This window comes from Zophobas morio, unplaced genomic scaffold, assembly GCF_036711695.1.
Source record: "Zophobas morio isolate AGI-343-1 ecotype UQ-CSIRO unplaced genomic scaffold, CSIRO_AGI_Zmor_V1 ptg000076l, whole genome shotgun sequence".
NCBI lineage: Eukaryota > Metazoa > Arthropoda > Insecta > Coleoptera > Tenebrionidae > Zophobas > Zophobas morio.
The window spans coordinates 2,587,199-2,610,120 of record NW_026972181.1 but is presented as its reverse complement, the minus strand read 5'-3'; the positions used below and the strand labels follow the sequence as shown (position 1 = coordinate 2,610,120).

At 38.3% G+C, this 22,922-nt stretch overlaps 3 protein-coding genes across 3 annotated transcripts; all 3 read right to left on the bottom strand.

Annotated features, from left to right (window-relative positions):
* Positions 1 to 9,687: 9,687 nt before the first annotated feature.
* Positions 9,688 to 10,811, bottom strand: LOC135143838 (uncharacterized). The gene is made up of 2 exons (XM_064075778.1): positions 10,082 to 10,811; positions 9,688 to 9,734 (listed from the first exon to the last, which is right to left on the bottom strand). The coding sequence occupies exons 1-2, from the start codon at positions 10,809 to 10,811 to the stop codon at positions 9,688 to 9,690; spliced, it is 777 nt and encodes a 258-aa protein (XP_063931848.1).
* Positions 10,808 to 12,637, bottom strand: LOC135143836 (uncharacterized). The gene has a single exon (XM_064075777.1). The coding sequence runs from the start codon at positions 12,635 to 12,637 to the stop codon at positions 10,808 to 10,810; it is 1,830 nt and encodes a 609-aa protein (XP_063931847.1).
* Positions 12,638 to 18,239: 5,602 nt separating this feature from the next.
* LOC135143835 (uncharacterized) lies at positions 18,240 to 19,456 on the bottom strand. The gene is made up of 5 exons (XM_064075776.1): positions 19,357 to 19,456; positions 19,060 to 19,292; positions 18,886 to 18,979; positions 18,405 to 18,830; positions 18,240 to 18,346 (listed from the first exon to the last, which is right to left on the bottom strand). Exons 1-5 carry the CDS (start codon positions 19,454 to 19,456, stop codon positions 18,240 to 18,242), a joined length of 960 nt encoding a protein of 319 aa, XP_063931846.1.
* Positions 19,457 to 22,922: the final 3,466 nt, after the last annotated feature.

The following is a 22,922-nucleotide window of genomic DNA, read 5'->3' as shown; positions in this document are numbered from 1 at the left end:
GAATAATATTTTAGAACACAAAGACAGTAAAATTAGTACACAATATAATCGAATTACCAGAGATACTAAAACTAAAGAACTTTTAAATAAAATAGAAACAAAGGAATTTGGTTTTGTTTATGACAAGAGAGTTATTCTAGAAAACTTTGATACAATACCATTTGGATATTAATTCTTTTAGTTGCTAATTAATAATCCTTTATTATTGTTCCTGGGTTAAATAGTTCATGATTGGTTATTTGTCGCAGCACACAAAAAAATAGGAGAAGAACTTGTTATACAGAAATAAGCTCAACGCGGATTTTAAATTTACCCGCTCTTAATCTTAGTTCCAAGTTCAAATTCACAACGAAAGTTGGCGTAGGTGCTAGCAGTTGCCTATTTTGTTTAACCTCATATTCTGGATGCTGTTCCAAGGTACCTATAAAAACATAGATAAATTCGAGATAACCACCAAGTTTTTAGATAAAATGGATCTGAAAAACTCCATCAGTGAATTTCGCCAGTTTCAACGCGATCGCAGAAACAACAAACTGTTAAAAAGAAAAATGTTGAAATTTTTTAACGTTCGTTACCAATGTGGCGAAAAGCAAGCCATCAACGATGTAAGAGTGACAATCAGAGAGGGCATAGCCCCCGATTTGGGGGTAATTACTATGTGCGCTGAAAATTTTAAAGATATTATTGAACTGGAGGATATCGAGGCTTTCAATGACCAAACAACTAACATAACCGAATTCTTAATCGTATTTAAACATCAGGATAACATTAAATTAATCTTTGCCAGTGTGTCGCAGAAACAAGAATTCTCGGCCTATGTAAAAAAATGTTTAGCATTGAGGTAAGAAAACACTTATATTTATTTTATCCTTATTGTTATGTTTGTAGTAATCGCTCGACACCTGATCCGGGGCTGCTCCACGAGAACTGAGCCACCAGGACTGTCCCACTAATTTTCTAAATTACAATTATAAATTTAATAATCTCTATTCATTTTTTTACTGAAGTGGCCCATCCCTAACAATAAGACCTATAATTTTTAAAATCCAAGTGTTTATAAATGTTAACTTTTCTTGGCCGAAACCGTATTCACGTTTGATAAAACAGGATATATTTCTTAAAATTCGCTTCACTCATGAGGACTTTGTCCGAATTTTGACTTTTTAAAAAAAGGGTGAGTTCGAAAACTCGGACAAATTCTTTAAAAAATGTTAATTTTAAAATATATCTTAAAAACGGGAGTCTTCACGATTTTTCTGCTTTTCTGTTAACCCTTGAAAATCGGGGTGTTTTCCTTAAAAAGTAGCTGTGTTCTCAAGGGGCCATCTTAGTAGTCCTATGGTCAAATAAAAATTGCATTAATAAATCGCAAGTGTAAAATTATGTTATTTTATAAATTTTCTTAAAATTTTAGGTCGGAATAGGTATCCAAATTTTGGTTGAACTAACTCGATAGACATGTACAACTAGTAAAAAGAAAATGTTACTAATGTCTATCAAACTTGCATATCTGTTAATAAAAAAATCGCCTTGGCGTTAATTTTATTAATGAGTTATCCGTTTGTCATGGCACTCATGGCGTCAAAAAGACAGACAGATAAGATTTATTTTTGGTTTTCCTTATTTTCTTTTGTGACACTTTTGCATATCCACTGGTTGTAAATCCAACTTTCAAGATACACAAGAAATTTTATAGATCAATACAATGTGAAGCGATTTTCCATAAATTTAATGTGGCAACAATGTCGGGATTGATAACGTCGGTTTACTGTGTGATTTATACTGAAATGGGACTGAGAAAGCTGTTGGACATAGTGGGTCTGGTAACGTTGGATGAATATGATGTTAACTTTTTTCAAGGAATAATTTTACCCCTCTACTTTTTAAGTTTGTTATTGCAAAAACCATTAAATTTATTATATTATACTCGGAAAAACAGCCGGGCTTGGTAACGTCTGTTTAATATGTTGGGTTTGGTAACGACGGTTGGATACGCATATATATATATATATATTTTCTTTTCCTTTTTCTTTGTATTTACTTCACTACTTCATAATTATTGTTAATTTTTTTCCCTGTTACTGGGTGTATTATTACCTGTTGGGAATAAAGTATTATTATTAAGACCCACCACTGACCCGGAAATGGCCGGCATTCAGGCAAGACTTCTATCATTACGGGTACTAAGACCAAGTAATGATATGCTTTGATTAGATTAACAGAACAACTTTCGAGATTCTAGAATTACAGCATACAAATTAGTCTGCTATTATTCTCTAATCTCACCCCATCCCCAAAAGTCAAGCGTAACTACCGATCATTTATCCGCGCATCACATGAAAAGTGACCTACACTACTCTGACCTACTGGTGCTAATCTAATCTGACTGACATGATCAGACTGTTCAAGAAACTTACGAACAATATGACATGTTCCTAACAAAACAGCTTTTTGAATTTTGGCAATTATTGAATCATTCAAGTGCAAAGACTTTAAATTCTCAACTAAGCTATTTGGAACTACACCTACATTAGAGATAACTAGGGGTAGAATTGAAATTGTTTTAAGATCTAACATGGATTTCATTTCTATCGATAATTGTAGATATTTGGAGATCTTGGTGTCGTATGTTTGAATAATGTTGTTTGTGTTAGGAATAGCAATGTCAATGAGAATGGCTTCGTTGGTGTGTTTTTTGATAAGTATGATGTCTGGTCTGTTAGCTGCAATGTTTAAGTCTGTAAGTATTGTGCGATCCCAGTATAATTTGTATTTGTTATTTTCAAGGAATGGAGACGGAATGTAAGTGTAATAGGGTGTCGTATCTTCGATTAAGTTCATAAGTGTTGCTAATTCTTTGTGAATGATTTTGGCTGCGTTGTCGTGTCTAGCTTTGTAATCAGTTTGTGCTAGGATGCTGCAAGAAGAGATTATGTGCTGGATCGTTTCAGGTTTTGCTTTGCATAGGCGACAGCAGTCGTTTTTTATGTTCGGATCTTTGATGATGTATTTTCTATAATTCTTGGTATTGATTACTTGGTCTTGAATAGCAAACACAAATTCTTCTGTTTCGGCATACAAACTTGATTTTTTTAACCAAATCAATGACATCTTCTTATTGACATGATTTTCTTCTAAGTCTTTGTAGAATTTTCCATGTAGTTGTTTTTGTTTTAGCCCACTTATTATTTTATCTATTGTGTGGGGGGTGTGGATTTCTTCGGTGTTCGACAGATTTAAGGGTGTGTGGTTCAAATCTGCTCTTGTGATGGTGCGAAACATTTCATTTCTTTCCGCTCGCTTCAAGAAATACTTCTTCAAATCTGAGATTTGTCTCTGATATAAGTTTTCTAAGTTCTGGAAACCCCTTCCTCCATTCTGTCTTGGTAATGAGAATCTTTCAATCGATGATTTTGGGTGATGCCTTCTATACTGTGTGAAGATTTTCCTTGTTGCGATGTTTAAATTTTCAAGATCAGTTTTGGACCATTTAATGACTCCAAAAGAATATGTTAGCAGTGGAACGCAGAATGTATTTACTGCTTTCATTAAATTTTTTCCATTTAACTGTGTCTTCAATATTAATTTTAATCTCGCTACGTATTGATCTTTCAACTGTGTTTTCGTTTTGGTATGATTGATGTGGGAGGATTGACAGAAACCCAGATATTTGTATGTATCGTTTCGTTCTTGGGCTTCAATTATTTCCTTATTCTGTGTTATATGTGGTACTTGGTGAAACACGCCTTTTCTGATTGCTTGGGTCTTACATTTCTCAATACCAAAGGACATACCAATATCACCGGAAAATTGTTCAGTCAATAATAATAATATTATTATTATTAAGTGCATCCGGTTGTTATTACCGATCCATCAGAAATGATTTGAAGATGACATTCGTCATTTGTGCGGTACATAAATTTTCCATTTTGCATTCTTTAGGTCTTTATGGTTATGCACATAGTTTCTTAACAAAATATTGCAGAAGGGTCATTTTGGCAATGCTATAACGTCGCGAAAATGCAGCGGTCTGTTATCACCACTCTATCAGCTCCCTTATCACGGGATATTGGTTTGTGTTTTCTTAAATGCACCCGGTTGTTATCACCGCTCCATTATACATACTATAATGTCGTTACGTAAAGCAGGTACAAAATTTCCTGTAAATGGGGATTTAAAACACTCATCCGTTTATTTGGCATATGAAACAAAATAACCATTACCACACCGACCCTTGAAGAGTTCACAGTCTTGAGCATTGCTGTGTCGACATTGTCAGTTGTTAAAGTCCGTTGAAATAAAATGGAATTTTCTGTATTTCTAAATAATCTTTCGGTCCCGCAAATCCTGGGAATGTATTCTCAAGGGTTATTTCCCAATATAAATATTTTGAGAGTGGTTAAAAACCACATCACCGAAAAAATTGTTAACGGTAGTGTTGTACTTTCGCATGATGAACGAAGATTGTACCATCAGCTTATGGTCTCGTTTATGAAAGGTAAGGTTTTTTATTTTTAATTTTTTAATTGATTTTACATATAGGTATACTTAATTTTCTCTACTTTACTAGGTGATCTGTGTTCTTCTAATGATAAGTCATGTAAAACGTCTAAACCTTTGTGCAATAATGATGACGACTTGTGTATAAAATGCGGCTCTAAATTTGGTTAGAGAATGAAGGATTATATTTCGCACAAGGAAGGTCACTTACCCCGGTTTCCTTGATCACAGTCTGGATGCGTTTGATGCAGTAGCCCACGTGGGATGATTTTGCGGGATGCACGAACTTGCGAAGTGTATGCAGATGCGGAAAATTGTGGATGCGATGTACACTGTAACGCGTCGCGTGTAGCGTTCAGCGCGAGCTCTGACTCGCTTCTTCTTCGGACGGTTTTTTGTCCAAAAACGTTGAGGCAAAAAGAGACCTTCGCTTGTTTATAAGCCCGCGAATTTAATAAATGTAAAACTTAAAGAATATTAAGGATTGAAACCTTGGCATGATATAAAAAAAAAAGGAAAAATTATAACTTTACAATGCTACCTCCATTCTAATAAATTAAACAATTAGAAATTATATTAATAAATTTAAAGTTAAAAAAAAAGTAAATAAAAATTAACGCGAAGACGGAACATTACCGCCCACCAAAAATCGCATGGATTTTTCGGGAAAATTACGTTTCTATTGGAAGAGGACAAATCTTCACAACGGGACGCTTGACAAATCCTGCTTTGGTCTTAATAGTAACGACTCGAATAATTCCATCATTTCCAGGATGTACTTCGGTTATACGACCAAGTCGCCAATGCAGGGGAGACATTACTTCATTTTTTATAACTACTAAAGTGCCTATGTTAATCGGTACAGAAGGGTTAAACCACTTGGATCGCTGATGTAAGGTATGAAGATATTCATTAGACCATCGGGACCAGAGGTCTTGAAACATCCTTTGAATAAGCTGAAATCGTTTAAGACGATTAAGAGGAAGATCTCTTAAATTTGGTTCAGGTAGAGCAACCAATGGCTCAAAGGTTAAGAAATGACTAGGCGATAGAGCTGACAGATCATTAGGGTCATGACTGACAGGAGTTAGAGGACGGGAATTAAGCATGGATTCAATCTGCACCAATAACGTCATTAATTCTTCATATGTTAACAAATGGTCGCCGACTACGCGCATGAGATGCGTTTTGACAGACTTCACTCCCGCTTCGAACAAACCTCCAAAGTGAGGACTGGAAGGAGGATTGAAATGCCAAGAAATGGTTTCTTCATTTGCAGCGGTATGCATTAAATGTTGAAGTTGGTTACGACCACCAACAAAGTTGGTTCCACAGTCGGAATATAAATGTTGACATCGACCGCGTCTAGCAAGAAATCGACGAAGAGCTGCTAAAAAAATCTCAGTAGATAAGTCAGACGCGAGCTCGAGATGTAACGCCTTGGTGACATGACATACGAAAATACATAGATATGCTTTCAATTTTTTGGCTCCACGACCTTTTGACATGGTTATGGTAAAAGGGCCTGCAAAATCTACACCGGTGTGTAAGAAAGGCTTCGCCTGAATTAACCTGGAGGGAGGTAAATTTCTCATAGGAGGCTGAACTGGAACTGGATTAGCTCGAAAACATCGAATACATTTAGACAATACTCGCCGAATGGCACGTTTAGGGGCTAAAATCCAAAACTGATGTAATAATAAAAAATGAACGGTTTGATTTCCGGCATGATAATATTTATTATGGATATGCGAGATTAGAAGATCAGTAAACCGGTGATGTGAAGGTAAGATAGCTGGGTGATTTTCCTCAAAAGAGAGTGGGGAATTTTTGAGACGACCACCAACGCGTAGGATATTATTGTTATCGATAAAGGGCGACAATTTTTGAAATGGTTTTGGAAGACGTTTATTACTTCTCATAGCTGACAATTCATCTGAGAACTGAGTGGATTGAACGTGACGAACAATATCCAGAACGGCAGAATGAAGTTCAGAAGATTTCAAAGTCAGTCCGGTTTCTCTTTCTTGACGTTTTAGATTATAGAAAAAACGGCGTACGAAAGCTACACATCGTATTACTTTATTGAAGGACGAAAATTTATCAATAAGGGTATCGATAAAATGAGGGTCGGTGGTTGTCATTAAAACGACCTTGCGTTCTTCTTCCAAAGCTAGGGGAGAAGGTTCTATAACCGAATCAGGGAAGCTTGTAGTAGATCGGAGGAAAGCTGGTCCCGCCCACCAAAGCGAACTTTGCAATAGTTCAGAGGGTAGTAATCCACGAGTACCAATATCAGCTGGATTATCTAAGGAAGGTAAATATAACCAGTGACAGGATGGAAGCGTTTCTTGAATAAAAGACACTCGATTACTCACAAAGGTTTTCCAACGATGTGGAGGAGAGTTAATCCACGACAAGACCACCTGCGAATCTGACCATGCACATATGCGACTAAATGTTAAAAGATCTTGATAGATATGACAAATATAATTGATCACACGAGTTAACAAAACCGCAGCAGAGAGCTCCAAGCGTGGTATGGACAATCGTTTTAAAGGGGCTACTTTGCACTTAGCGCAAACAAAGGAGGTAGTGATCTCTCCAGAAGGAAGAATAAATGCAAAGTAAACGACCGCGCAATATCCCTTTTCCGAACTATCTCCAAAACCATGTAATTGACACGACAAAAAGGTATCAGGCATGATACGACGAGGTATTCGCAAGTCTTGAAAACAGGGGAGATCATTTATAAAGGATTCCCATAGTCGAATGATTTCATTTGGAGGAGTGTCATCCCAATCCAGTTTGAGAATCCAGAATTGTTGTATTAAATGCTTGAGGATAAAGGTAACTGGACTTAACATCCCTAAAGGGTCAAAGATGCGGGCAAGATGTGATAATATTTGCCTTTTAGTACAAAGACGATTAAATGGCTGTGTATGAAAGTGAAAGCAATCGTACGAAGGTGTCCATTGTAATCCCAAAATTTTCAGAGAGGTTTCCTGATCGGTTTCAAATGATCGCGATTGATTGGCAAGGTGTGATTCAGGCAAATCATCCAGTAAAGCTGGCTCATTACTAGCCCATTTACGCAGTTCGAAACAACCTTGTTTTAATAGGCATATCAATTGTGATTTTAATTCACGAGCAGCTTCTAAAGATGGTGCACCAGTAACTATATCGTCAACATTGTAGTAAGCCGTTTCGAACCAAATTTCCGCGCGCCGAACTTTTGGTAAGAAAAGGTGTAGGAATGGAAAGAAACGAAAATCACTAAGAGGGAGATGCGCAGAAGGGTGTGTTTGAGCAGGGTGAGTCGCGGCCAGTTCGACTTGGTCTTTCTTTCGAGTAAGACGTCAGGTTGGTGCTCTCGGTGTTTTTTTTCAAATGTCTGTGCGCTGTTTGTTTCCTGTTATAGTGGCGATTCGTTCTAACGGAGTTCCACCCCCCTGACGAACCAGCGAACGTAAGAATTCTCCGCTCCGTCCGAACACAGAGAGGTTATTTCGGTGGTGAGCACGTATTTGGTTTGAAGGTCCAAGAGGTATGTTTTCCACGTGATTCCATGTGTGCTGGTGGAAGAAGCGGCGTTGCTTCTCGATGGTTACGGAGTATGTGAGACGCGGGAACCACACACATATGTGACGCGACAAAAATGGCGGCACTTCCGGATGACGCCATGGCCGTTAATTTTCGCACTAACCTTTTCAACAAAATTTCAATCCGTTTTAGTAGGGCTTTTCAGGGAATTACGTTAGCTAGGGCAGTTTTATTTAGCGAATGTTTTGCGGAAAGTTGGATGGCAATTTTCGAGTTATTATTTTGCGTTACACAATTTGAGCACGTGTGAGTAAAGTAAATTCAAACGTAATCTGAACAAGCGAATCTTTAACAAAATAACGCTGAGAACGGCATCAGAAGAATTAATAATATTATAGTCTGGGGGACGGGGGATTTTCTTTGTGTTAGTAACATCAATTAAATTAGGCACATCAATTTGGCTGACATTATAAGATCTAAGATATTTGAATGGCTTTTCCTCGATTTATTATTCGTTTGTTGTAAACCCTAATGCTGGAAAATTTCATGTAGTTTCCAAATATTCAGCCGTTCAAAATAGAAAGAGAAAGTGGTAGGGTGCAAGTACGGAGTGTTGACCGGGGAATTTCAAGGGCAACCTTTGTGAATTTTTGTATTAGTCATTGGGGATTTGTTATTGACCGAAAACTGTTGATGAATTTGAAAATGAATGTTATTGAAAGAAAGGCACAATTCAAAGCGAATGTGCACTCTCGATTACCTATATTTTATTTATTTTGCATATTTTATGTGTCGTATTTTTATGTGTTGTTTGGTTTTTTTTATGTGTTTTTATTTATGTGTATTTTGTTTGGGGATGTGTTGGGGGGGGGGGTTGTTTGTTTAATTCGGTCAACAACGTAACTTTGCCCAGATCATTTTAATGCAGTCATAACTTCTTTGTTTAATGTCAGATAACAGATAAATATTCCAATAAAATCCATAGCTTCTTTATTTCTTTGGTAAGAATCAGCGACGTAAATGTAGCTTAATTTAATAAAATCATTGCCAAAATGTGAATAATTTAATCTCTTTCAAAATTCTTGTTCTTTAAAGTTATTGACAAAACATGAATAATTTCTCATTTCATTTTCCTGGTTGTATAAGTTTGTTAATCACACGTGCATAATTTAATCTCATTTTTAAATTTCTTTGTTATTTAAAACAAGTGTTGATGGAGTGTTGCCAATTAAATTTTGCTTCTTGCTTGTCTGAAATCCAAATACTCATTTTGATAACGCTAGTTAACTCGGGGGTCGTGTGGCGTGGACGCGGTGGCGTCGGCGTCTCCGTGCGAGTGTCTGCGGGTCTTGCTAGACTTCCGGCCCTAGCGGATTCGGAGTTTACACAGCTACCTTATTTGCGGGAAACAGGAGGGTCAACCTATGTCATGCGGGTGCGTAAGACCACGCGCGTGAAGTGGTGAGGTAGGACTATGTGGACCTTCACGGGGAGTGTGGCCGTCGCCCTGCACCCGTTGGGCGCCCCCATTTTGTTTGTAGAGGCCACACTGCCATAATATCTGGAACGTTGCCATCCATTTACTTTCTGAGAATTCCGCGACTTTTATTTTGTTTCTTGTTGTACTTGTAAAGTTGTTAATCTTTATTCTATGTTCTCAGGTTCGAGTGAAAATAAAGGTTTTTTTTTCTCTGAGGAATAAATTCCTTAGGCTCTTCTGGGACCCTTGGCCAAGGTCTCTTGAGCTCTTATTGGATTTATTTTTCATAGTTTTTTTTTTCCAAAATATAAGTTTTTTAAATCCGTCACTCTTCCCGCTCCGCAGTGCGCCAATTTGTATGAACGAACGCCTCCCGCCAGTTTTCAAAACACAATGTAGGGTCCTACTTTTGTAGACGATCACAGCCAAGGCCAAATTTCAAATTTTAGCGGGCTTTTTCAAATTTTGTCCAATGTCAAAATAAAAGGCGGGGGGTTTGGGTTATTACAACATATGTGTTTTCTTGAAGAATAGTTGCAGCTGAGAGAAATAAAGCACCTGCGTCGTTGGCTAACTGAAGTAAAGTACGAATGGCCAAATATGGAGCGGAAGAGAGTCCGTATGTAACAGTTCGTAATCGAAAATCGGCCAGAGGTTCGTTGGGTGAAAATCGCCATATAATACGTTGGTAATCGCGATGTTCGAGGGTGATTAGAATCTGGCGATACATCATTTTGATGTCAGCAACAAAAACAACTTTGTGTAAGCGAAAAGTTAAAAGAATAGAAATTAAATCGCGTTGTAATTTAGGACCGACATAAAGATGATCATTCAGCGATGATTGATGAGGAAGTGATGCTGAGCCATTAAAGACGACACGTAACTTGGTGGTGAGACTGTCAGGCTTAAGTACACTGTGATGCGGAATATAAAAAAATGCGGAAGAATCCCCGGATGGCACGTCAGCAGGCTCCATGTGATTCAAAGCGAGATATTCTTGCATAAAGGCAGAATACTGTTGATATAATTCAGGATTGCGTTGAGGACGTTTTTCTAACCATAAAAAGCGTTGAACGGCGAGTTCTCTAGAGGTCGGAAAGATCGGCCTAGGGCTTTTGAAGGGTAAAGATACAACATAACGACCGTCTTCGTTACGATAATGGGACTCAGAGTATAATTTTTCACAGAGTGCGTCATCAGGTGAAACGATTGTGGCAGGAGGAACTGTTTCGAGTTCCCAAAATTTACACACAGTTTCTTCTAAAGAAGGGGTCCCGTCCGAAGTCATGACAAAGGTGCGAATAGGAGACTCACGAAGGGTAGTAACTGGGCCCATAAATACATAACCAAAGATAGTTTGAATTGCGTCTGGTTCACCAAGATGACCAGAAATTTTATTTCCCAGGAAAAGACTGGAAAAACATCAGCTCCGAGTAACATGTCGATATGACCAGGACTGGCAAATTCTGGATCTGCGAGAGGTAAATTTGATTTTATGTGTGACCAGTGTTGAGAAGAAATATGAGTTGATGGCAGAGGATCACAAATTTTTGGTAAAATGTAAGCGTCGACTTGTATTTCGGGAAATGTTTTATCAGTGGGTCGTATGGAAACGGTAGTTGCACCGTGCGGGGTTCGAGTAGAAGTTGATCCTAATCCATGAACCAGTATGCTAGTTCGTTTCTTAGGGAGTCCTAACTTGTGAAAAGCTTTGCTAGTAATGAAAGAGCTTTGCGATGCGGAGTCTAATAGAACTCGAAAGATTTGAGGAAATCCTCTTGAAGAAAGTACTGCGATTCTTGCAGTAGAAAGCAGGACTGTGTTGGATACACACGACGATTTATGTAAGCGAGAAATATTGTTAGGATTTTGAGAAATCAACGTAGTGGTGGTAGGTTGCGTTTCTGAAGATGAGGGTGAATTGTTAGAGCTGTCAAAATGCAGAAGTGTATGATGTTTTTGACTGCACTTGTGGCAGTTTTGACTTGAGTTACAATTGATAGTGGAATGAAATTTGCTTAAGCAATTTAAGCAAAGGCGTTTTGATTTTGCTATATTATAACGTTCATTGGGAGACTTAGAAATGAATTCAGAGCATTTGTAAATTAAATGTCCATTATTACAAATGCTACATTGAATGGGAGTTGAGTTTTGAAGGAAGGAAGTGGTGGGATTAGTTGACTTGAATTTATTTTTATTATAAGACTCAACTTTTTTTGAGCGAGGTTTGGGAATTGTATTGGCATTTTCTAAGGCACTCCATTGTTGTTCTAAAAACTTTACAAGTTGTGCGTAGGTAGGAATATCCGAAGAATTATGATGAAGTTCAAAACGTGTCACTAATGTTGATTCTATTTTTTTAATCATCAAAGAAAATAAAAGAAAATCGGATAAATCTACAGGTAATGTAAAATTTTTAATAGCTTGAACATTTTTGGCAAAGTTATCAATAAGATCGCGGATATCTTGAGGACTATCAGCATTAACTCTTTTGGCTTTATCCAGATATTGCCAATGTGCATTGAGAATTAGTCGATTGTTTTGATACCTTTGTATTAAGGCATTATATGCTACTGTATAATTGTCCGATGTAACAGGAATATGCTGAATAAATGCTAAAGCTTCACCTTTGAGAGATGCTAATAAATAATTAAATTTTTCAATGTTAGTTAGCTCTGCGGATCTATGAATAAGTGATTGATACATTTCGATATAGGGTGTAAAAGTGATGATGTCTCCTGAAAAGGTAGGTAATTCGATTTTTGGAAGTTTGATTTTAGCACTTGTACTAGCCTCAGTTGAAGCTGTCGATGATGAGACAAAAATCTTGTGATAAACGGACTTGACATGATAAAAAGTTGTTTCAAAATTTTTTCTTACTTCGTCTTCCACTTTGAATGCATCATCGACGTCCTCAATTAAGCCAATAATGGCATTATGTAATTTAAAAAATTCATTTTGAATATCATTAATGCTTTCCATGCGCATTTGAAACTCAAGGCGCCATGGTACATGATCTATTGATGCTAATGCAAGAGTGTTGAGTTCATTGAGACGATTAATCGCGGTTTGGCGATGTAACTTGTTCCTTTTCACTTTTTCAGCATGAGCCATTATCCCGAGATTTTAAACGAAATCGTAAACACGGTAATTAATCAAGAAGTGGAAACAAAAGAATTAGTCTTTTTATACCTCAATGTGATAGTGCGAATATGCGATAAAAACTGCTAATTATCAAGTGCAAATTAAAGTGCAACGATGTGCTAGCGTCCGTTGAGAAGATTTGAAAATAGCAGTATGGATAAAGTTAACCTGCTCGCTTACTTTGAATACTGACAATATTGTAAAGAAAGAGCAGTGTTTTTGCGTGAGTTTATCAAGTGTGAGTGAAAATGCGAAAATGGTTCTTAATTATGAGGGTGAGTAAGGTCTAACTGACCGTCAAGATACCAATAGCTGATTCACGAACAAAGCGTATTAATTAGATTAATCGCCACGTGGTTAATGATTTGAGGTAACAGTTATTAATAATGATTCCAGATAAGTATCAAATGTTACAGGAATAATATCGACCTTTACAAGGCTTCAATCCTACTCGAAGGACCAATGTATAAAATGCGGCTCTAAATTTGGTTAGAGAATGAAGGATTATATTTCGCACAAGGAAGGTCACTTACCCCGGTTTCCTTGATCACAGTCTGGATGCGTTTGATGCAGTAGCCCACGTGGGATGATTTTGCGGGATGCACGAACTTGCCAAGTGTATGCAGATGCGGAAAATTGTGGATGCGATGTACACTGTAACGCGTCGCGTGTAGCGTTCAGCGCGAGCTCTGACTCGCTTCTTCTTCGGACGGTTTTTTGTCCAAAAACGTTGAGGCAAAAAGAGACCGTCGCTTGTTTATAAGCCCGCGAATTTAATAAATGTAAAACTTAAAGAATATTAAGGATTGAAACCTTGGAATGATATAAAAAAAAAAGGAAAAATTATAACTTTACAATGCTACCTCCATTCTAATAAATTAAACAATTAGAAATTATATTAATAAATTTAAAGTTAAAAAAAAAGTAAATAAAAATTAACGCGAAGACGGAACAACTTGTCTTTAATACTGGAAATGATTGAGCAAGGTAAATTTGAACTCTTATTTGTTTACTAAACTTTCTAAATCATATTACGCTGTTACAGATTTGAATCAGAACAAAACCAATGACAGTCAGGGATGTTCGCGGCGTAATACAGCGCGAATTACATGTTTAATTACCTGGTCGTTATCCAAATCCTAGATACGAGTATAGTGTGAGACATTACAATCTGAAGGATCCTCTGTCCTATCAGCCTGATTAAGGTAATATGCCCAAGGCTAAGACATGAAGGTAGTGTGAGTATGCTGCAAGAGAGAGTTCGACTAAGTAGGTAAGTGGAATTATATAGGTGCAATAAAGAGATTGAGCTGTAAAATTGTTTTATTTCCTTGCCAATAACCCAAATCTAAAAGATGTAATTTGCACCGCCATTAGGGCGACTTCAAGCTATTTTAACAAGGTAAGCATATAACGAGAATGAGAGTAACGTACATAGTAGTAGAATAGGCATGAACATAGGTTAAATATAGATATAGTTTAGATGTAGTATGGACAATATGGATATTAGGTAGTGATCGGAGTGTGGTTACGATATTTGGATAATAATATCGCGTGAAGTTATGGTATGATAGAATTATTTAATTAAGAGGTACTATTTATTATGTTAATATAATATGGATAGTAAAAAGAAAGAAAATACAGAATTATGTAATATAAATATTAATATGGATGTTATTATAGATATATAGATGACTATAGATGTTGTGGATATTTAGATATTAATATGGATTATTATGGAACTGTCAATACAGATAATGAGGATATATAGATATAAGGATATTGATGTAGATATTATTGTGGATAGTAAAAATAAGGAATATAGATAATAGTTTAGAGAATATAGTTGCATCCGATAATATGGAATATGTATATAAGGTATTATAATGATAAGATGTATAGTAATATGGATTATATAGATGCAAGAATTAATATAGATGGTAATAAGACAATCTTTACGCATTATCAATATTCCTAGATTTCCTCCTATCAAAAGCCATGGTACTGAAGATCTTGAACTTACCGTATAACACACCACTATTGAGAAAGTTGGAGGGATTCCTCAGGGAGACCTCCAGTGGGTTCCAGTTCCTGAGATCATCATACAGAGAACAATCAAACAATATGTGTCGCCAATCTTCGCAGGGGTTACCACAATCGCATCCGGACGTATCACATAAGTTTTTATCATATAGGTACGCATTCATTGATCCGTGTCCAGATAAAATAAAAAGCTCTTCCAGACACGGTGCATAATAGTCTTTTTCCTTAATTTGCCTGGGATCTGGAATGAATAAATATGTTGTCCTACCCTTCTCCGAATGTGTCCAATTGTTAAACCAGATCAGATTTAATTTGTCTCGAATGCAGTCCCGTTTTTGATATAGTGAGGCCCCCTGTAACTCGTCTTCCGTTATATATCTGTTGGCAGGGAAAGGTTTATTTTTCTTGATTGTGTAGTATAGTCCTCTCTCTACTGCCTGCAGGTGCCATGGGAGTTCCCCCAATAGCACCTGCATAGCTTCTGTAGATACAGTCCGACATACCGGCAAGACAGCATATGTGACAGTCCTCTGACATTGATCGATAGCTTTCTTTATGTATCCTTTGTCAATCTCCGGGTACCATACCTCTACCCCATAAAGAATAATCGCTGAAAAGAGCCCACACCACCAACTACGGATTGTAGCTAGCGAGGGACCCCATGTTTTTCTGAGAATTCTTTTGAATTGCCCGGTTATCTTAACTAGCCTCAGTCTGACCTCTTGAAAATGCGGTAGGAAACCCAACCTCTCTGATATTGTAATACCAAGGTACTTCGTGCGCTTTTTATACGGAAGATTTTTATTCCCGTTGCGAATCCACGGAGGTCTAGTGTCCGCAAGTATGCCTTTCAGCAGCATGCACACACTCTTCTCTTCTGATACCGACAACCCAACACTCTCGGCCCATGCTCTGACAACACCCATTGACTCGTTACCCTTACTCTCAAGCCCGATTCTGCTGTTGGATTCCACCATAATCAGCAGGTCGTCGGCGTACGCGACACAAACCACGTCTTGGCTATCTAGTTGGCGTAACAGGGTATCCATTACCAGATTCCAAATGTATGGCCCACAGATGGACCCTTGCGGACATCCTCTGCTGACTCCCCGTGTTATCAGTTGCGTGTTGCCTTCTAGCGTAACTTTCCTATGCCTAAAATAGGAGTTCCATAGCCCTACATCTCTGGAGCCAGTGTCAACAAGTCTTCTGAGTATGGAATTCCAGCTGATATTATCAAAAGCGCCTGAAAAATCTATGAAGAGGCCTAACACGTACTTATAGGGACTTCTGCGAACATGGTCAACAACGGTCATCCAGGCATCTATGGTCGATTTACCTTCTCTGAAACCGAACTGCGTTGGGGAAATAACCGCGTCATTGCTAATACAGTCTTCCTGCAATCGGTCAACCATCAATCTTTCCAGCACCTTACTCCAAGCGGAGAGTAGACAAATCGGCCTGTACGATTTTGCCAGATCTTTGGGCTTGTCCGAGGCTTTCAGGAGAGTTATCACCTTTGCCGATTTCCAGTGATCCGGGAATTCACCGTCATGTATACAGCGCTGAAGCAGCGCAATCAAAAACTCTGGAACTGCCCTATGGAACTCCTTCACGATAGAACCAGTGATCCCATCTAACCCCGGTGCTTTTCGACTACGTATCTTTCTGACGGCTGCTGCCACCTTCTCAGACGACAGCTCTTCGATCAATGTGTTCGCGTTATCGGGATAACTTACGTCCAGCGGTCTGTATTCACCGAAGAAAGCGTTCAGTAGTGCCTCTGCCGATTCCTTCCAGGTTCCAGAGATTATGTCCCCTGATTTAATAGCAGCAATTTCCGTTGTACCCCGTCGGCCTCTACAAGTTTTATACACGCCTCCCCAGGGGTCTTTACCGTGCCTTATGGTGGTCTGCACAAAATCCTTCCAATGACTGAACTTGGCTTCTCTCAGCGCATTTTTATACCTACGGCTAGCCGCCCTCCATCTCCTCCTAATTAGTTCAGTCTCATCTTCGTCTTCTCTCAAAATACCAGATCTGCTAGCCCTATTCCTGTGTGTTTGGTACTCGCGTCGGAGACTACGGACCTCTCTTCTTTGCATGGTCAATTGAGGTGTCCACCATCGTACGCGTGTTTTCAGGGACCTTTTTGGCACAGCCACTTGGCATGCTTCGTGCACCCAGGTATCCAGTGTGCGGCACATTTCTATGAGAGGCATGCTTCTAAATTCGTCCAGACCGAGAGAGACAGCACTACCCAGGATACTACCCCGAAACGCGATCTTCTCATCCTCGCTCCTAAGACAGTAGATTGTAGGGACCATAGTTTCCTGTCGCAAATTTTCATCAGGGTCTCTTGTTCTCAGCCGTATAAGCATGGGATTATGGTCACTAACACCGAGGTCAGGTCTCACACTCCACTCCCATGAAAAGGATTGTTCCAAGGACAGATTCGCCAGAGTGACATCAATGTCACTCGAGCCAGACGGCCCGGCAAAGGTGAAGAACTCACTCTCCTCGTTCAAAACTGATAGCCCACTTTCCACAATGTAGTCAGCCAGAATGTCGCCTCTAATGTCTCTCTCCCTTGACGCTTGCAGATTTTTGCTATGCCACACCAGAGATGTAGCATTAGCATCCAGACCGATAAGCAGCGGTGTTCTGTCAGCGCCCAACACAGCTCTTCTCAGATGCATGATGTCCGTCGCCATGTCCCCTCCATACTGGCAATAGATACTGGCTAGATGTAGGTTACAACCATTTACTGACACATTGACAACACACTGACATTGATTTGACACTTCACTTTTCAGAACTACGTCACAAACACCCTTTCTAATCGCGATAGCCGCTTTCGGCCAGTCACCCGCGCTATAAGTACTAAGTCCGCTACCTAGTCCACAAACCATACCATGAGCCACGTATGGCTCCTGCAGTAAGTAAATATCTATTTTGTCCTCACTAAACCTACCCTCAATGTCAGCCATCACACTTAGCGACCTTTGACAGTTGTACTGCATCAACCTTAGTTGCATCCCTCGTCCGAGTATTTAATTTTTCTTCTTTCTATTTCCAGCCGCCTTTTATATAAGGGGCACTCAATATCCGTCGCGGCATGGGGTTCGTTATTCAGGTTGCTGAAGCGAGCACAGTTCGGGCAGGTCTTCGTGGTGCTGTTACATTCGTTCAGAGGGTGAGGTCCGGAGCATCTCGGGCATGTAGTCTTATTCTGTGGGGCGCAGTATTTTTGCACATGGCCAAATTGCGCACAGCGGTGACACACCGCCACCCTGAGCCTCTCTTCAACAAATAAGGCCAGAAGATCTAGGATTATTTTCCCTCCATTCTGCTCTATAGTCTTCAGGATGACCGGCCGGACTTGCATTAGGACATTTTCTTTTTTGTTATTTCTACACCTCAATCATAGTGTTTTTCTTCGAAAGTGAGCTTTGAGTTTAAAATACACAGTTATATATATACATATAAACGTTTTAAAAAAAAAAATGTTAGCGCAGGTAGTGGGGTGTTAGTGCACTAGGTAGGGACTCGGCTGCGGGTAGTGGCTCTCCTCGGGCGCGGCGAGACGGGCGACGGCGCGGCGGGACGGGCGGCGGCGCGGGAGGACGGCGCGGACTAGCAAGTGATTGGGTAAAATAAATAAATAAATTTTATTAGATATATGTTTATTAACTGCTATAATCTATCACAATATTTATATATACTGTCTCGTTCAAAGCTTCTTTAAAACCAACTTCTATGCGTAGATTAACGCTCTTGACTAGATTCCAGTGAGAGGTAGAACTTGCCAATAAATCAGGTGTTAAGTCGAAAGCTATCAGCGTAGAACCACCGTCATAACGCTGCCGACTTATTCCATTACCTTCATTTAAAAAATGTATACCAGTACCAGAAAACAAAGTGTGATACATATTAACAAAAAGTTTGTTGTCGGCCCCAAAATCAGGCTGGAGTGGTTTAGATGGTAGTTGATTACCGTCGACGTAGAGAGCAAAAAAGTTCATGTTGAAATGTTGAAAGTTGAAGGGGTTAAACTTGTAATGTCCATTAAAAGCCTTATTGGTGACAAATCCTATTATGACTCGTTTTGGTAATTGTCCTAAATACACATTATCAAATGATTTTTACTGAATGCCGGCTGGTAATGTTAAAACTTTTATTTCCGTTCTGGTAATTGGATACTTTGCTGTTGTTTTTTCCAAAACATTCGTTAACGATAACATTACCGATGGATTTATTTTCACCTTCCTTATAATTAAAGTTGCGTCAATAATTTTTAATTTTCCACTGCTATTTGACATTAAAACAAAATTATCACGCGATCGTACTATTTTCACTCTTAAATCTACGCCATTGTGCAAAAATTTTTGCTGATTAAAAATATCTCCGCGTAAGTGTCCGATAAGATCAATATGTTTACTACCGGCGGCAAATTCTTTTCTTATTTTGTATCCGTTATTTGCAGCACCCAAAATATCCATTTTTGAAGATGTGTCCCCATACCAGAGGGCACTACTTAGATGCGAATCCTTTGCATCCGGCCCGTAATTGAGTAAAGGTTCTGTAGGGGTAAGTATTGTTTGGTGGTGAAATTAATTTTTCGTTGAAATAGACATCGACTTGACTAAACATCGAATGCAGCAAATTATTAACAGGTGCTAATTCGTCTGTAGCTGCCAAATCGGTTCCGTCGTCTTTTGTAACCTTTACGACTTCATGAAGCATTGTATGAGCCAAATCCATAAATTCATCACTGCGACCGTGTGACTTTACAGTCTTAAGTGTTATTTGTTTGTTTGCAGGGCGTGGGTTTGTGTAGGCAATGAGTGAAATAATTTCCAAAAACTATATTAACATAATAATATGCATATGCAACACACAATACATAAAGGGCGCCAGTCGTTTTTTTTATTTTGAAAAACGACAAAAACAAACATTGAATAGGTGTTTTGAGCTTTTCTTTTCTTTACATAATACAGTGAAATTATTTGTGGCTCAGCACACTAGTCTTTATAACACTATAATCTTAAACAAGTTAAAATTAATATCTAGACAAAAAGAGCTTACAATTACAATTACTCGACCACCAGAAGCTATACTGATAAGATTTATTATACTGATCTTTGACTGATATACTTTTATTGCTATAACATTGAAATTCAAAGAAATATCTATTATGGAGCTTGGAACCTTTTTTTTTTCTTTCTCGCGGAAAATGAGCATTCGCGTGCTTGAGCGTAATGACAAGTACCACCTGGAGCTGCCGCAAGACAACAAAAATTCTCCCCAAATGGGTGAGATTGGCCGCTAGACCCCCAACGAACCACTCATAATATCACTAGACATATGGTAAGCCCCTTTACAATACGTTAATAACAATATCTAAATTATTAACTCTCTCTGACCTAACCTGTTTTTAACTTAAAAATACCTATGTTTACAAGGAATTTTCCTTATGATATTGTGCGGGATACAAGCAACCTAGAAGGTGTTCACCATGGGGTTGTAGCCTCCAGTTCTAAGATATTGAGTAATTGGAACCCTGCTACTTGCGCTGGTGGTCGGCTACTTCCACAGATAAGGTGCTACCTCCGTGGTGATGGTTACCTGGGTGTCATCAATCGGTTCCATTCAGATAAGTCTCCAGTAACTACTGTTTCAATGACAGGTCTCTGGTTGTAGGTAGTACTGAATCGTTACTCCCAGCACAACTTTCCACGGAGTTGAAGATGATACCAATTACAGGCTCAATCCAAGTAGCGAATGACTCCAGTGATAAAATTGATGAATATTTCATGTCCCAAACTCGATAGTTAAAACCTAGGAAGTGGTGTTTTATTGACATGTTTATTTTAAGAGATCTCATGTGACTTTTATTTAAATATGAAATTTTGACTCACCTAGGTCTCATAGGTTTATTAAAATCTTCTTTAATTGTTTAAAATGGTTTGAAATCCTGATTTTTATTTTACGTTTCTGACAACCACCATTTTGTCCAAAATCTTATCAGCAAAAAACCCTTTTTTGTTCGCCTGACGTTGTATCGCTATAAAAACTCCCATGCAGAGGCGCACAATTTGAAACGCTCAAATCACCTACTCGTCCTTACTAAAGGAAGTTTAAATTATAGTAACGGGACCGTTACAACCGGTAATCGAAAATTCCAAAGGGCCATCATCTGTCAACGATGATACATTTTTAAAAGGTATCCAACGTCCAGATTCGATAGTTCTTTGAGTTGATGGTACGGCGAAGAAATCTAGCTCAGACTTGGCGCATTCGCACGAATGAGAATGAAGGAACGCCATTGTTAATGAAAGATGTTACGAGCTACAGAGAAGCCCTTCTTATTCTTCTTCGCGGTATTGCTCTTGCGAACACTTGACACTTTATGATGTTTATTGGAAACTCTTTTCTTTTTTATAGCTCCCGAACCAGTCAACTGGCTAATTTTTTCGTCTGCTTTACGTTTCAGACTTTGTGCAGATTCAGTGAAACGCGTTTTTACACTTTCAGCCAAAGGTCTCTGATTAGCTATGTCGCCTAAAATGTAAGAACCTGTCTTAAGAGCTTCTTTTCCCAATGTCTTTACTCCAGATTTAAAGAGAGGTGTTACACTTCATAAAAGTCCTCTGAGAAAACTGCCGATTCCGTGTCCGCGTTGAGAGCCAAAAAGTATTCTCCTTTGTATATGGTACCAACTCCTGACTAGGCCTGATTTGCGTAATATTGATGATATGGACACATATGCATTATTTTTCTTGCTCAGTTCTTTTTAAAATGCAGTTTCACGCACAACGTTCCAAACTGAAATGGTATTATATCACCTGTACTCGACCTTATATCAATTTGAATATTTTCAAATTCTCGCTTCAGAACTGGTACGTAGTGAGGCTGTCCTAACACGCGCGTCATTTGAGCTCCATATGTGTAATTATTGCTGTCAACCACCACAACTCTTAGTACTTTGGCGAAAACATCACCGATGGCTTGAGGCTCTATTATATCTGTGTACACGAAAAGTTGTGACGGAATACCAACTAAAATATTCCACGGAAATGTTCCGGTTCTATTTAATACGTTTGTCATTGGCTCATACCCCAAAATGAGGCTTAGCTTTGCGCTTAAGTGCAAGCTTTCTAATTCCTTTGTAGGACATCCAACACTTACTTTTTGAGTCATTTTATTAAAATTGAATAATACCTTATCACGCACAAGCGACTTGTTTGAATTCAATATTGTCAGAATGTCTTCAACGCTACCGTAATTTCCAGGTAAAATTTTATCCTTGTATAATATTTCCACCTTTTCTGAAATTTTACTTTTGTTTGCAATTATTTCTTGCAGCGACTTGTATTTTCCGCTTTTTATTATGTTTTCTATCCAGTGTTTTAACCGATCGTCACGAAAGGCTCTCTCAGGCATAGATTTGATATTTAAATTATATTTGAAATAAATACCAACGTCATCGTTTGAGATGTTAATTATCGAACATGGATATTGAATTTCTGTTAATGCAACACTCCACTCCTCGTCTAAATGAATAGATTTTGGTAGTTGCGTACAAAAGCTTGTTGTCTTGTTTTCGGGAAAATATTTTATTGAACTGTTACTCAATAGAGTCAAGTAAAAATCGCGCGTCATAATTGTGTTAAACTGCTAGCCGGTATCCAAGTGTTAAACTTAGGAGGATAATTTTTCCACTGAACTAAAATTTCACAATTTCCTCTTTTATACCTTTTCTTTAATACCCTCTCAATAGGAAAAGTGGCGTCTGGCGAATAATTTACTCGCTGTAGTTCTTGATGATAAAATGTGCCCACAATAGGTTCGTCCAGCAAATCTGAAATTTTGTAGACTATCGGAATCCTCTTAATCACATTCGTGATTTTAAATATTTCTTCGCTCCAATTGTTTTCATATCCTTTTTCAAAGACATGTTTGTATTTTGATATTCTTACATAATTTCCAACTTTGTAGGTTTGTTTCGGTGGTTTGATGTTTCTTTTATCGTGATAAGCATTGTAATATACTGTCAATATCTTGTCATCGTTAACATCTTTAGGAGCCATTTTTATTGTTCGATGAACGGTTTCATTGTACCCATCGACGAAATTTTGAAGCATGTCAGCATAACGATATGTATTTTTGTGTGTGAAATATTTAAACATTTTTGTTTTTAGAGTACGAT